Genomic DNA, 12891 nt, shown 5'->3' on the forward strand with positions numbered 1-12891 from the left:
ATCCTCCAGGCTACAATCAACACTCAAACTGCTAGCACGAACTAAGTTAGGAACTTCCTTCATTGCACCTCAAAATGGCCCCCAGATTGGAACCCAGTGGGTATTACTACCAAGACTCGCCGCCTCGGTGCGAGAGCGGCCCCCCCGGCAGTCCCCACGATGAGCGTGTGAGGGCGGGCCCGTCCCGGCACACGGCCCGGCCCCGGCTGCGCAGGCGCCGCGCTCCGGGCACTTGTGGCCGCGCCGGGAAGTTGTGCTGGGAGTGCTGTGAGTGCCGAGCCGAGCCCGCCGCCGATCCCGCCATGTCGGGCTCCTCCAACGTGGCGGCCATGAAGAAGGTGGTGCAGCAGCTGCGCCTGGAGGCCAGCGTGACCCGCGTGAAGGTGAGCGCGGAGCCGCGACGGGACGGGACGGGGCGGACGCGCCGCCATTTCACCGCCCCGGGGCCGCGCCCGCCGCGCCGGGGCCGGGCCGGGCCGGGGCCGCCGGCTCCCACCTGCCCCGCCCCGCCGACCCGGCTGGGCGGCGGCCACCGCGCTTCTCTCGGGGCTCCCTGGCCGAGGCGAGCCCGGATCGGCAGCGCAGCCGCGTCCGCTCCGCCGCCACCCCTGCCCAGGGCTCGGGCGCTCGCTCCCCGCCGCCCCTCGGGGCCGCTCCCGGCCGAAGCGCTCCCCGCGGCGATGGACGCGGCCCGGCCGTGCCCTCGGAGCGAGGAGCGCCCTTCCCTCGGGCTCTGCGGGGAGCCCGCCCGGGCGGGGCGCACAGCGGGCTGGGCTGGCCCGGCACGGCAAGATGGAGATGTCGCTGCCAGGCACACCGAGTGCATTGAACTCGTGCCGCGCCGGGGCCAGACCGCGCCTGGCACGGCAGAGAAACCGGGCAAACTGCAGATACCTACCGCGTGTCAGCGGAAGATGCAACTTTTTGAAACTTCGATCGCTCTATTGTAGGAGTTCAGAGTTACAGCAAAGAAAAGCAAGATTTTTTTTCACTGATCAGTTATTAGCAAGGCACAGCATGCCAAAAACCCCTTATAAGGGTGCTCAGAACCCCGTTATCTCATCATAAAGATGGCTTTCCAAGGGAGCCTGAAATGCAAGTTCAGTGGAGTAGAGCATGTTAGACATAGACAGTGTTTTTTAATTGCTTATGCCAGAACAAGGATCTTCATATATTTAATAAAGTCATCTCCAAGACCTTGCTCATCTGTCACCCTTCATACTTAAAAGTTTACTATGGAAATTAAAACTTCCTAATTAGTTCTCATTCTTACATTGTTCATCTTCTTGTCTTTAAGAAACAAAAAAACTACAATGAAATTATTGCATAAAATCTACATAAACTGTATTGCAGAATAAATTAGTAGTATTCTTTGTACTTTTCAATGTAAAAACCACATTCTCAGTAAAGAGTGTTAAGTGAATTCTAATGCCAGCTTTTATTATAACTAGGTTTCTCAAGCTGCAGCTGACTTGAAGCAATTCTGCCTGCAGAATGCACAACACGATCCCCTACTGACGGGAGTATCATCAAGTACAAATCCATTCAGACCCCAGAAAGTTTGTTCCTTTTTGTAATTATGTGAACTACTTCAGTATCTTTCAGTGGTAAGTTCTTGAATTACAATTCATAAACTTTTTTGTCATTTAAATGAGACAGGCTCTATGAAAGGCACTCAGAAACATCTGACTTGTGCAGGTGGTGTTGGTCTAGATCCCATTTTTGGTCCCTTCTCCCTTTTTCTGGTCACAGCTCTGTACTGGACACGTGCTGGCCATTGGTATTATGAGCAGCACATTGCTGGTGCAGCTTCCACCAGTTTGTGTAGCAGAATGGTGGGACCAGCTACTACTGAGTTGCTCTTTGGACTCACCCAGCTGAACAGTAATTGTGCTGTATCTTCCTCTCTATAAGGGTATTATTTCCCTTTTTTCACTTAGAATTAATGTGGTGAATCCTAATTGTGGCAGATAAAACAGACTTCAGTTCTTAAACTTCTAATGAACAGTTCCAAAAACAGATTAGTGGTAGTGGTCCCCAAGAAGAGCACTGACCACTGTGGAAAGGAGATGCCCTCAAGTAAGCTTGCCACTCACTCCACATGCCACTCAAGTAAGCTACTACAGGAGTAGCAGTTTAAATAACTAGAAACAGTGGAATACTCATGTGGATTTTCATTCCTGAGTTTTCATAGGCTCATTAGCACTGCTGCTATCACCAGGAAGACTACTCACTCACCTGCCGTTTTGGTGACTAGATTTTAGGCTAACCTCTTTAGCAAGGTGGGTTTTAGATGCACAATAGTTTCACCAAAATTCAGAGTCCAAATAACTTGGTTATTTTGACCACAGTAAATGCATGATGATTTTACCATGTTCCCTCTTCCTGTTGCCCCTTGACGTGGATCTGTTGGAGATGAGAGCACAGACGTTATTTCAAAGCACCTGATACACAGTTTAGCATAGTTCACAATCCTTACATATCTCATGGTGAGTCTTAACCTTGAAAAATTCTGGTTGTGTAGCTGACTTCTATCATCCAAAGAACTGTAGTTTGCTAGATTTAAATTGTGCTGTTAGGCAGCTTTTTAGAAGGGTGACCACAGTCAGATTGGATTGATAAAATTATTCTCCCCCAAGCAGACTGTAGAAAAGGTACACATGTGTGTACTAGCAGAATAACCACGTTTAAAGGCTAGAATAGTAACAGTATAGACGTTGATCCTTAACTATTTAACAAGCAAAACCACAGCCCACATTGTTTTGAGCTGTGAATTACAACAGTATAACTGAAATGTGCTTTACAGTTCTTGTAGCTTTTACAATTATTTCTGTTGTGAATTTTTGCCAATTACTGCTATTTAAAAAAAACCTCTCGGACCCTACCCTAGTGTGGCTTCAGCTGTAAGCACTAATCCAAGGAAGACATCAGATCATCTGTAAGCAGTGTAAACTGAAAACTTACACAAAGCCAAATAAACTCTACTTAATCCATGACAGGTACAATTCCCCACCGAGGTTTGCCAAGGTTAGGAAATGCCTGGATGTGGATGTAGGGAAACAATGTTTCCTATCTCTATGTGAAACTCCTTCACTTTGCAGTATCTGTTGCAGGCACTTCCTGAAAAGAGGTGATTCTTTGTGTTTTCTTGATGAGCCAGTAGTGTTTGTGTTTGCACAGTCAGCACCACCTCACTGAGGAGGAAGTGTAATTTGTTAGTTACGCAACAAATTCCCTGCTTTTCAAAGACAAAGTAGAAACCTGGTGTTTTGGTGAGCAGAAAGTGACTGGGAACAGCTGCTTCTTCCACTCAGCAGTTTGGTTTCAAGGAGACACTAAGCTTCAGTTCTTCTGTAAGAGCTTTGATTATCTTATTGTATCTTTGAGCATGACTTCATTTAAAGTTTATTTTTTAAACTAATAAAACAGCTGTGGAAAAAGAGGATATTTTTTCCTAAACAGTTGTCCATGGCATACTCTGAAATATGCATTCTTTGATTTGCTTCATTCAGCAGTGATACCTTTCTAACTAGATTTTGGTTTTGTTTTTCAGATCTTTTAGCATCTTTTCCTACCTGCTGATGTGTGTATGGGCAGAGTGCCTCAAGGAGTGGCCTGGTTTGAAGTCTGTAAAAAAGCTTAGCTTTAACGTGCCAAATCTAACTCTAAAAGTGCTACTGTCGTCAAACTTCTTACCATCTACCTCTCCAGATGAACTGTATGCTAGTTACGTACTTCTGTTTCATACGGGAATCACTTTTATATGCCAAGCAAAAAATAAAAGTTTCTTGACTTAGTCTGGTCTTGAAATTACTGTAAGAATTGGATTAACTTCTGGGCATGGTGGCAACTCACAGTCAGTGCATCACTGTAGCAGCTGGAGAGCAGAGAGAGGAGTGTAAATATTCTCTGCTGCTGCAAGTGTGCCTGGGGTTAACAGTCCTTCAGAACAATGAGGCTCCAGCAGGACCATACTTAGAAGCATAACAGAAATAGAACAGAAAAAAATTTGAGCCTGTTTATAATTCAGCTATACAGCTGTGCCATATCATAGACATCACATTAAGACAGAGTAAATTAATCTTAATCTTAATGAGTAATTCTGCCCTAGGAGATAACTTACTCTATGTGCCTTCTTATTCATTAGGTAAATATGAAAAAGCACTTACAGCTGTATGTGGAAAGTAGCTCAAAGAAAACTTGACCTTTTAGCTGTCAGTGAAAGTGCCAACTTAAGGCAAAACAGTAGTTTATGTGCAGATAATACAAACTCAAGTGTTGCTGTGAGGCTGAAGAAGCATTTTTAAAATTTTAATGGGGAAAACCCTGCTCAGAGACCTCACATAGTCACTGAGTAGCATTTTTAGATAATAGCTTTACAAATGTCTGTCCTGTAAGCGTGTTTTATGAATTCTTTCCCATCCTTTCAACTGCTTTGGGTATACCTCTTGTCAATGTGATACTTACAGAAGAGACGCCTGTAGGAGTTATGTGTATTGTTTTTGTAACTTCAGCAACATGCCTATTTTATGCAAAATGCTAATGAAATAAAAGACCATGGACTTCATGGATTGCATACTGCCTTCTCCGTGTTCTCTGGATAGGAGAACCTTTTTGGAAAACTCCCCATACTGTCAGGGAACAGCAAACTGTAAGTTAGAAATAAGTTTCAAATATTTATCTCTTACCTGATTAACTGAAGATGTCTGGGTTAACAGAAAAAATAAAACTGAACTGTAAAACTAGAAATATTTTATTTTGAAAATTTCTTTAACCAACATATTTGCTGTCTTTGATGTTGTGAAGCATAATCGGTTTCTACAGCACAGCAGCACTTCTGGCAAATCCTTAGTGATGGCTAAATGACAAGTTGCTCAAATACAGCCATAGTTTTTTCCTGCTAAACTGGAAAAAGTCACTGTCCTTGTCACATTGGCTACAAATAGGAAGAGAGTCACATCCTACTTGATCTGGTGCTGTAGAAAGTTTTAATGTTTCCTGTTTGTCTTTCTGCAGACAGATACTGTTCAGTATCATTATCATTAGTTAGTAGTCCAAGATCATCCATAGTTCAAAGCAGCTGCTGTATTCCTGGTCACCAGCAATTGGCAGATTTCACTTACAAATGGAATTTTCTTCTACTTGTGTCCATTTCTCGACGCTGAAATTGAAAAGGGAAGTTGTTTACCAGCAAGTTCATGCAACAGGATGAAACAAACAAGGAGGACCACTCCACTTTATAGCAGGGCAGACAGTGAAATGTAGTTATTGTACAGCAGAGTTGTAAATAAGTAGTTACGGTATATTGACATTCATTGTCCTTGCTATTTTTATTTTTTATTTGAAATACAATAGGATGTTTCTGCTTTGCATGATTCAAAATACACCTCTAAATACTTAAGTGCTTCCCCACTGAGACCTGCATTTATACCACTTTTCTAGGGTAAGATTTTTGGTTACATTTCATGTCAGATTTAGCCTCCCCAAGCAAGACTATTATCATTACTAAGACATACCTTATGAATCCACTCATATTCTCCAAATTTGGAATCAAAGGTTCCTTTTTGAAGTGACCTCAGCTTCAATGTAAAACGTGGCCCAAGTTCTTGAATTCCCACTTTCTTTTCACTCTTGAACATATATCTTGGGGAAGAAAAGAATTAAAATTAGGAATTAAGTTACAAGAGCATTCTCTCTCACTTGTAAATGAGTATTGTGGAAAATGTCACCTGTGGAATCTGAAAAAGATGTAGTCTCTCTGGTTGTGAAATGTAGCTACTTGTCTTCCAATGAACTGAGGATCGTGTGGGAAGAGCGCAGCGAACATGCGGCCGATGGAGTGGCCGAGGCGCGTTGTGAAGTTATTCAGGATCACTTCGGGCACGTGTTCTGTGGGCTCCTTCCCCTTCCGCTGAAATCAGAGCGATAACGATGCAAAGAACAGACTGAATGCAAAAGGATTTTAATCTATTGCCTAAGAAGTGTTTGAAATAGAAGGACAGGGCCAAAACCACGCCCTAATCATTCCGTCAAACACAACCTAAGTTCATAAACATGTAAAGGAGCAGCTGGTAACATAAGGATCTTGGGTTCAACAATATAAATTCAATGAAAAAGCAGAAATAATTTTATATTTTCTCCTGCACCATTTTTTACTCTTAGCAGAACCTGTTATAGTAGACAATGCACTCTACCTATCACAGGAGTATTCCTCCTGTACTCATACCAACTAGGGATATATGGGACTGAGAGCATATGGGCTTCTTTAATAAAAACTAATTAGAGATTACTTATTTCAAAGAAGAAAACCCATTTTACTGCAAATTACTTAGGGCTAGGTAGGCAATACTAAGAAGAGGTGACAGGGCTATAGGAACGAGAAGACCTAGGCTTTATTCAAGACAAACTACATCTAATGAAACCTTTATGCTGCTGATTTCATATACCCTATTGTGTGTATTCTAGACATGTGGTATTTCCTACTGATGTAGGTTATCATCTGCTATTTAATGATATGATTTTAAAAATACTTGTCAGATTATAAAATACTTGGCAGTTAAAGAAATACAGCAAATAAGCTTGAAAATGGAAATATGCTGCTTATGAAGTAGAATACACTAGTCCTTAGCCTCCTGTTAGCTTGCCAAAAAAACACATTTACAAGATCAAGCTGAATCATTTCAAAATGCAGTTTTGACAGTTGGAAGTAGACTGGATGTATTTGTAATTAACCAACAGATAACCCATTTTTCAAATATTTTTGAGTCTCACCTTTATTTCTTTACGCAAACGCACACTACTCATTCTAAAATGAGCAGTTGGACCATCAGGCAGGTGACTTAAAACAAGACCATCTGTGCACCAAGTTAAAAAAAAGGCTGGTAAAATCGAGCATGTAACTTACAGAGGAACATTCAATGCAAAATGCAGTATTACACTGGAGGTTTAGATTCATAATCTTTTCCCAAGGTTTTGTTGTATGTTCAAACATACATTCCCAAACTGGTTAACTAGCTTTCTGAAGGATGTCCATTACATGCTAACAAGGGTTATCCTCTACTGTTTTCACATTTAATGAATTCATAATGTTTTATCTAGCCAGAAAAAAGAGATTGATCTTCCTGGTCAGAAAAACTTGTTAATTAATCAAACTGTTATATTTACTGAAATAATAAGTGCTTAACCACGCATTACAAACGACAAAAAAGTGCCAACACTTTCTTTACTAAGTCCAAGTTCCATTAGCTATCAGACACTCAAGTTGGCACAGTGATTTTTAACTCTGTAATTTGCACTGTGAAGAAAACAGAATAAAGTAAATCTCTGATGCACACGACAGAATTGTTTCCTTTCCCTGATAAACACACAAAAGGATACTTGGTATTTTGCGATCTTCATTAATGACAATTAAATCTGTGAAGTCCCTTGCAATGCACTGTGGAATGATTCTTTTCAAAGCCAGCCCTCTTCGGTAGAAGACGTGTGAGTTGGGTATAACAGTGGCCAGCTGCTCACAGAATCTCACTGTTCTCTGCAAAACAGGGCAGATAAATTGCAGTGGGCAGAATTCAGCTGTTAGGAGAACAGAGGGTTGGTCATTCCATCCTTGAGCATGTATCACTTCCAGTATCTCTATAAAGATTTGAAGATAAGCTATTAAATTACTTCATTCAGTTAGTGCAAAAAAAATTATTTGCAGTAAAGAATGCTGCACACCAGAGATTTTTTAAGGACTTTTTCCCCTTCCTCCATCACGGAAAAGTGGGAAAATGCAAAAAGCATACTCTGCACACTCATTATTTATAAAGCACACTGGTTTATAAAAAATTCACAGCATCTCAAAATACAATATAACAATTTCTTCATGAACTCATGTCTGAGTTTTCAGACAAACTGTTTGAGGTGTATTTTTTCTTATTTTTAAAGCAATTTCTATTATGGTTTTAAAAAATGTCAGTAATCTCTTTAATCAGGCAATGCTGATCATTTCAATACAAGAACACATGCACAAGGTTGGGGTTTTTTTATGGAGGAAACAAACAGTGCTGAAGAAACCAATGGATTACATACACATACAAGGTTACTGTTGGGCACTAAATAAAATGACAGAAAAAATCCATGTGAATGCTATTGTCTTCAGTTTTAATGTAACAATCATAGGATGAAAACCCTGGTATCTTATAACCATTTGGTTTCCAAGTAAAAGATACGTACCCCACGAGGTCGGTCTGATGTTGTAATAAGAATTTTGGGAACAGTCTGTCTATTAAAGTACGGTGCAAATTCATCAGTTGCTTCATCAAAAGCAACCTGAAAAAACAGAAGTTTTGTTAAATCCACCCTGTACAAAATACCTGAGGAACAATTGTTCAATGTGATCAAAATTTTAATTCGCAAGATCTATTCTGTAATTAATCACCCAAAGGCACATGGTTTTCATGTTTTTAAGAATCTAGTGTGATGAACATGGGCAGCTTTTACTACCAATATCAGTATGGCAATTATTTAATATAGATAATGAAACAATGACATCACCTCTTAGTAAACCCATCATGTGTCAAATGTAATTCATCAACAGATTAAAAGGAAAGTAGGGATTATTCAGTTTCATCAATCAGTTTATGTCCCTTGTTAGAAAAAAAAAAGGTTAACTTATTAGGACATGCAGTTACCTCTTCATCATTGGGATCTACAGTGGTTTCATCATACACTCGCTGATTTTCAATAGTCTTTGGTACAGCTTTTGGAGGTGCCTAAAATACATAAAGTTTATTAACATAACGTATTGATGTCATTATTAAATGCATTGCAAATACCACATTCATACCACCCCAATATTGTTTGTATTTCTACACAGAACTACAAGTATTATTTATTTGATGCCACTTTTAAAAAAGAAGTTACATAACCTTGATTAAAATATGCACAGCTATTGGGACATCAAAGAGCATCAGATGCAGAGAAGCACCACTGGAACAATGTCACTTTTCAAAACAAAACAAAAAAACAGGGGAACTTTCTTTCCATTTTTATTTCTTCTGTGGAAGAAAAGGATTCTGCTTTCAACTGCAACACATTTTAACCGTGATATCTAGAATTTAATGACTAATAGCTTTTAATGTTTACCCTGTAAACTTACACTACTCTGGTGAGACTATTGTAATACAGGAACTCACATCTGAATATCTTCAATCAGTCCAGTAAGGAAGCTAAACCTTTCCTCACAGCTGGGCTTGGAATCCAGCAGATAACTGGTCTGGGCATGATTTGGTCAGTTCTGATTGTTTTAATATACACAAAAATTAAAATTGCAGTACAATTCCTAATAACAGCAACACAAATACCACAGCAATCACACCAGAGACAACTTTTCAGGAGTGGTGATATGTCATTAAGTTTAAAACTCATCCTGCCTGTTTACAGCATCATTTAACACAGGAGCAACAAGGTTTCTGAAGTCAGCTGTTTGATACCTCTGCTAGACAACAGTGTCTCTGAAGGCTACCACAGCCAGAGAGCACAAAGAGCATACAACTGCAGAATGGTTTGGCTGGAAGGGACCTTTAAAGGCCATTTATTCCAGTGCAGTGAGCAAGGACATCTTGGACCAGACCAGGCTGCTCTGGGCCGCTCCAACCTGGCCTTGAACGTTTCCAGGGGTAGGGCACTCTGGGCATCCCGTTGCCATGTTTTATCACCCTCACTGTATTCACTGCTCCGCTTCCCTGAAGTCTGCGGAGAAACCCTTTGGCTCAGGAAGCTGAGGAGCCCCAGCTCGGGCAGAGCTGCAGGACCCTCACCCTAGCGAGCAGCGCCCGGTTGGAAGGGGGGAAGGAGCGGCCTCGCCGCCACCGGCTCCTGCGGCCGGAACCCTTACTTTGTCTCCGAGAGCCTCTCGCTCCTTCCTCCGCTTCTTCTTGAGGGCCAACTTCTCCTGCGGGCAGAGGAACAGCGCTCCGTTAGCCAGACCCGCCAGGCCCGGGCCTCCCCCGCCCCGCGGCAACAGCCCGCCCCACCTTCCTCTGCTGCTGCTTCCAGCGAAGGAACATGAAGTGCCGACGCTGCTTGTTCTTGATCTCGGACACGCTGAAGGTGGGCGGGAAGAGCACCCGCTCCGGGGCGGGCGGGCCGGCGCCATCCCCCGGCGCGGGCGCGCTGCCCTCACCCGCCATGGCGCTGCTGCCGCTGCGGGGCGGGGCCGGCCCCTCACCCTTGGCCTCTGCCCCGCCGGGCGGCGCCGCGCATGCGCTGCACGGGGCTCAAGGGCCGGCTCAGGGCGGGTTCGCGCAGGGCGGGGCGGAGCGCGGGCATGCCGCGCCCTCCCTCACAGAGCGTTCCGAATTGGAGGGGGCCGAGGGGCATCATCAGTCCCGCTCTTCGCCCTGCACGGCCCCCAGGAGTCACACCATGTGCACACACCATGTGCCAAACGCTTCTTGAACCCCTCAGGTTGGTGCGGTGACCACTGCCCTGGGGAGCTGTTCAGTGCCCAAACACCTGGATGGAGAAACTTCTCCTGATACCCAACCTAAACCTGCCCTGCCTCAGCTCCAGGCCATTCCCTCGGGTGCTGTCCCTGTCACTGAGCAGAGATCGGTGCCTGCCCCTCCTGTTCCCCTCTCGAGGAAGTTGTGACTGCAGTGAGCTCTGCCCTCAGGCTCCTCCAGGCTGAGCAGACCCAGTGCCCTCAGCTGCTCCTCACGGCTTCCCCTCAAGGCCCTTCACCATCTTTGTTGCCCTCCTCTGGACACTCTCATAGTTCAATGTCTTCCTAACATTGTGGTGCCCAAAACTGCACACAATACTCGAGGCTGAGTGCAGAGCACAGTCACCTCTCTCGACCCACGACGTGTCAGGGCTCATTGTTCAGCAGACAGTGAACCTGGAGATAAAATCAGTGTATTTCATAGGGGTTATTGCTGCAGTGTTTTTTATAAACCAAGATAGCTGTCAAAGTGGGAAGCTCTGAGCGAACGTGACACATTGATGGGTTTACATTACTGCAGGTAACATCATGGCCCAGCAGTGCCTGCCCATGTGCACACTTTCAGACCCTTGCTCAAAGTGATTTAAGTTTTGGGGAGCACCTGTTTATTAGGAACCATAGGGGTTTTGATGATAATGTTCCCAAAAGTTATTTTTATTCCATTAAAGTCTGTTAAAACTTGATGTTAAAATGAAACAAGAACTCCTACAGCAAATTAGAGATTCAATTTACATAAAGTCATTTCTATTCCTGAGCTGATTTTCATGCTTGGAGATGTGCAAATGCGTCTGCACAGCAAAGACTACACAGTATTTTATAGAAATTGAGTACTCAGGGACTGGGGGGGACCTGTTCTAAATTGGAGACATTTTTAATTTCAGACTGCAAAATTCTGAGCCTCAATGGGACTGCTTAGTTCCATTTGTCTCAAGCATTTTTTCAAAGCTCGATGTCTACTAATTTTATATACAAGTACTATTTTTCTTTATTATGTCTTTCTCTCACTAGAAAAGGGAAAAAAGAAATCTGTTAACATGAATATAGGAAGATAATAAAAAAATATCTAGGAATAACCAGAATAATAAAGAATGTCTTAAGCCTTATTCTGTCCTATAAACAAATTTTGTTCTGCAACTCAACTTGCTTCACTGAGATTACTTCTGCTTAACACAGAAATCAAAGATCAAAGGCCTCATGCACAATCCCATATATTTCTGGCCTCGCTCCCATTTTTGTCAAGAGAAAATATTTCAGCTATCCTTACTGCCTTAAGGATAAGTAGTTTCCATGGTAATTGAGGCTGAGAGGATTTTGTTGAGAATATGTTAACCAACGACTGCTGTAACTTTATCTCTCTAGCTGATGCAGATGTCAGAGATTGCAAGGTTATTTCTCAAAGTCATTAGCAGAGATTTTCATCACTGCTATTAGCAGAGCATACAGGGAACTCTGTTGTTTGTAGTTCCAGTTTGCAATGCTGTTTTTTCTGGGATCACTGAGTGCATACAAGAGGAAAAAACATATCATCTTTCTCCCTCCTAGCAAGAGGGATGACAACCTCCTAATATTATTCAAATACCTTTCTTCCAAGGACTCAGAGGAACAAAATAATGATACACAATAATACAAGAACTTCCTAGGGCAGGGGAGGGACAACGAAAGACACCAGAAGCACACTGAGGATTTGGTAGAGATCACTGACAACGTACAATTAAACTTCAATAGAAGGCTCAACTAATAAATACATGCATAGTATTACTTTGGTTTTTTCACAGAAGTTCCAAGGTCTTTCTTAGCTATGAACTCAGTTCTGTGCAAATAACATTTTTACCAGGATACTCTTATTTTACAACTTAAGTAGCATTGTAAAAAACCTTTTGGAAGGTAAAAAATATTTTGGAAGAAACTGCTTGGTTAAAAACAAAACAACTGGGAAAAAAACCACCAAAACCCAAACAATCCCCCACTCACCCATACAAAACCCCCAACAAGCAAGTTCTCTATAGAAAAGTGATGAATGAAAACATTGATTCCATGTCAGCACTTAGAAATTTTGGAGGAAAATTTCTGTAAATTCAGTCATGAAGCATCATTTAAAGTTGTATCAATAGAGCACTGTTTTGGTTTTTTCTGTTCTGTCATTTCAAAAAATTGAAAAAAACACTTTGAGATCAAGTCAAAATGATAAAAATTCATCTGGGGAAAGGAAATTAAGTAAGAAAATATAGAAAGAGGCGAGAAAAGAGGGTAAGGTACCTTTGGATTCAATAATTCAGAGAACTGTTTTGGAGGTGAGGAGTTTTCTTCTTTGTCCTTTTTGTTGGGTATTTTTTGGGAGTGTTGTTGGTTGTTTGGTTGGTTTGGGGGTTTTTTTGATTGTTTTTGTGTAGTAACCAATATTTTGC

At 42.3% G+C, this 12891-nt stretch overlaps 2 protein-coding genes across 2 annotated transcripts; one reads left to right on the top strand and one right to left on the bottom strand.

Annotated features, from left to right (window-relative positions):
* Positions 1-237: 237 nt before the first annotated feature.
* GNG5 (G protein subunit gamma 5) lies at positions 238-5093 on the top strand. The gene is made up of 3 exons (XM_058030446.1): positions 238-383; positions 1452-1607; positions 3554-5093. The coding sequence occupies exons 1-2, from the start codon at positions 303-305 to the stop codon at positions 1575-1577; spliced, it is 207 nt and encodes a 68-aa protein (XP_057886429.1). The 5' UTR covers positions 238-302; the 3' UTR covers positions 1578-1607; positions 3554-5093.
* On the bottom strand, positions 4738-10174 carry RPF1 (ribosome production factor 1 homolog). Its single transcript, XM_058030445.1, has 9 exons — positions 10017-10174; positions 9878-9934; positions 8673-8753; positions 8215-8310; positions 7378-7531; positions 6772-6854; positions 5730-5911; positions 5517-5643; positions 4738-5161 (listed from the first exon to the last, which is right to left on the bottom strand). Exons 1-9 carry the CDS (start codon positions 10170-10172, stop codon positions 5120-5122), a joined length of 978 nt encoding a protein of 325 aa, XP_057886428.1. The 5' UTR covers positions 10173-10174; the 3' UTR covers positions 4738-5119.
* Positions 10175-12891: the final 2717 nt, after the last annotated feature.

This window comes from Melospiza georgiana, chromosome 9, assembly GCF_028018845.1.
Source record: "Melospiza georgiana isolate bMelGeo1 chromosome 9, bMelGeo1.pri, whole genome shotgun sequence".
NCBI classification, from domain to species: Eukaryota; Metazoa; Chordata; class Aves; order Passeriformes; family Passerellidae; genus Melospiza; species Melospiza georgiana.

Coding starts and splice junctions, on each gene's coding strand:
- GNG5 (XM_058030446.1), top strand. CDS start 303: ATGTCGGGCTCCTCCAACGTGGCGGCCATGAAGAAGGTGGTGCAGCAG. Junction 384..1,451: donor CCAGCGTGACCCGCGTGAAG/GTGAGCGCGGAG, acceptor TATTATAACTAG/GTTTCTCAAGCTGCAGCTGA.
- RPF1 (XM_058030445.1), bottom strand. CDS start 10,172: ATGGCGGGTGAGGGCAGCGCGCCCGCGCCGGGGGATGGCGCCGGCCCG. Junction 8,754..9,877: donor GAGAGGCTCTCGGAGACAAA/GTAAGGGTTCCG, acceptor TATGTATTTTAG/GCACCTCCAAAAGCTGTACC. Junction 5,162..5,516: donor AATATGAGTGGATTCATAAG/GTATGTCTTAGT, acceptor TTTCAATTTCAG/CGTCGAGAAATGGACACAAG.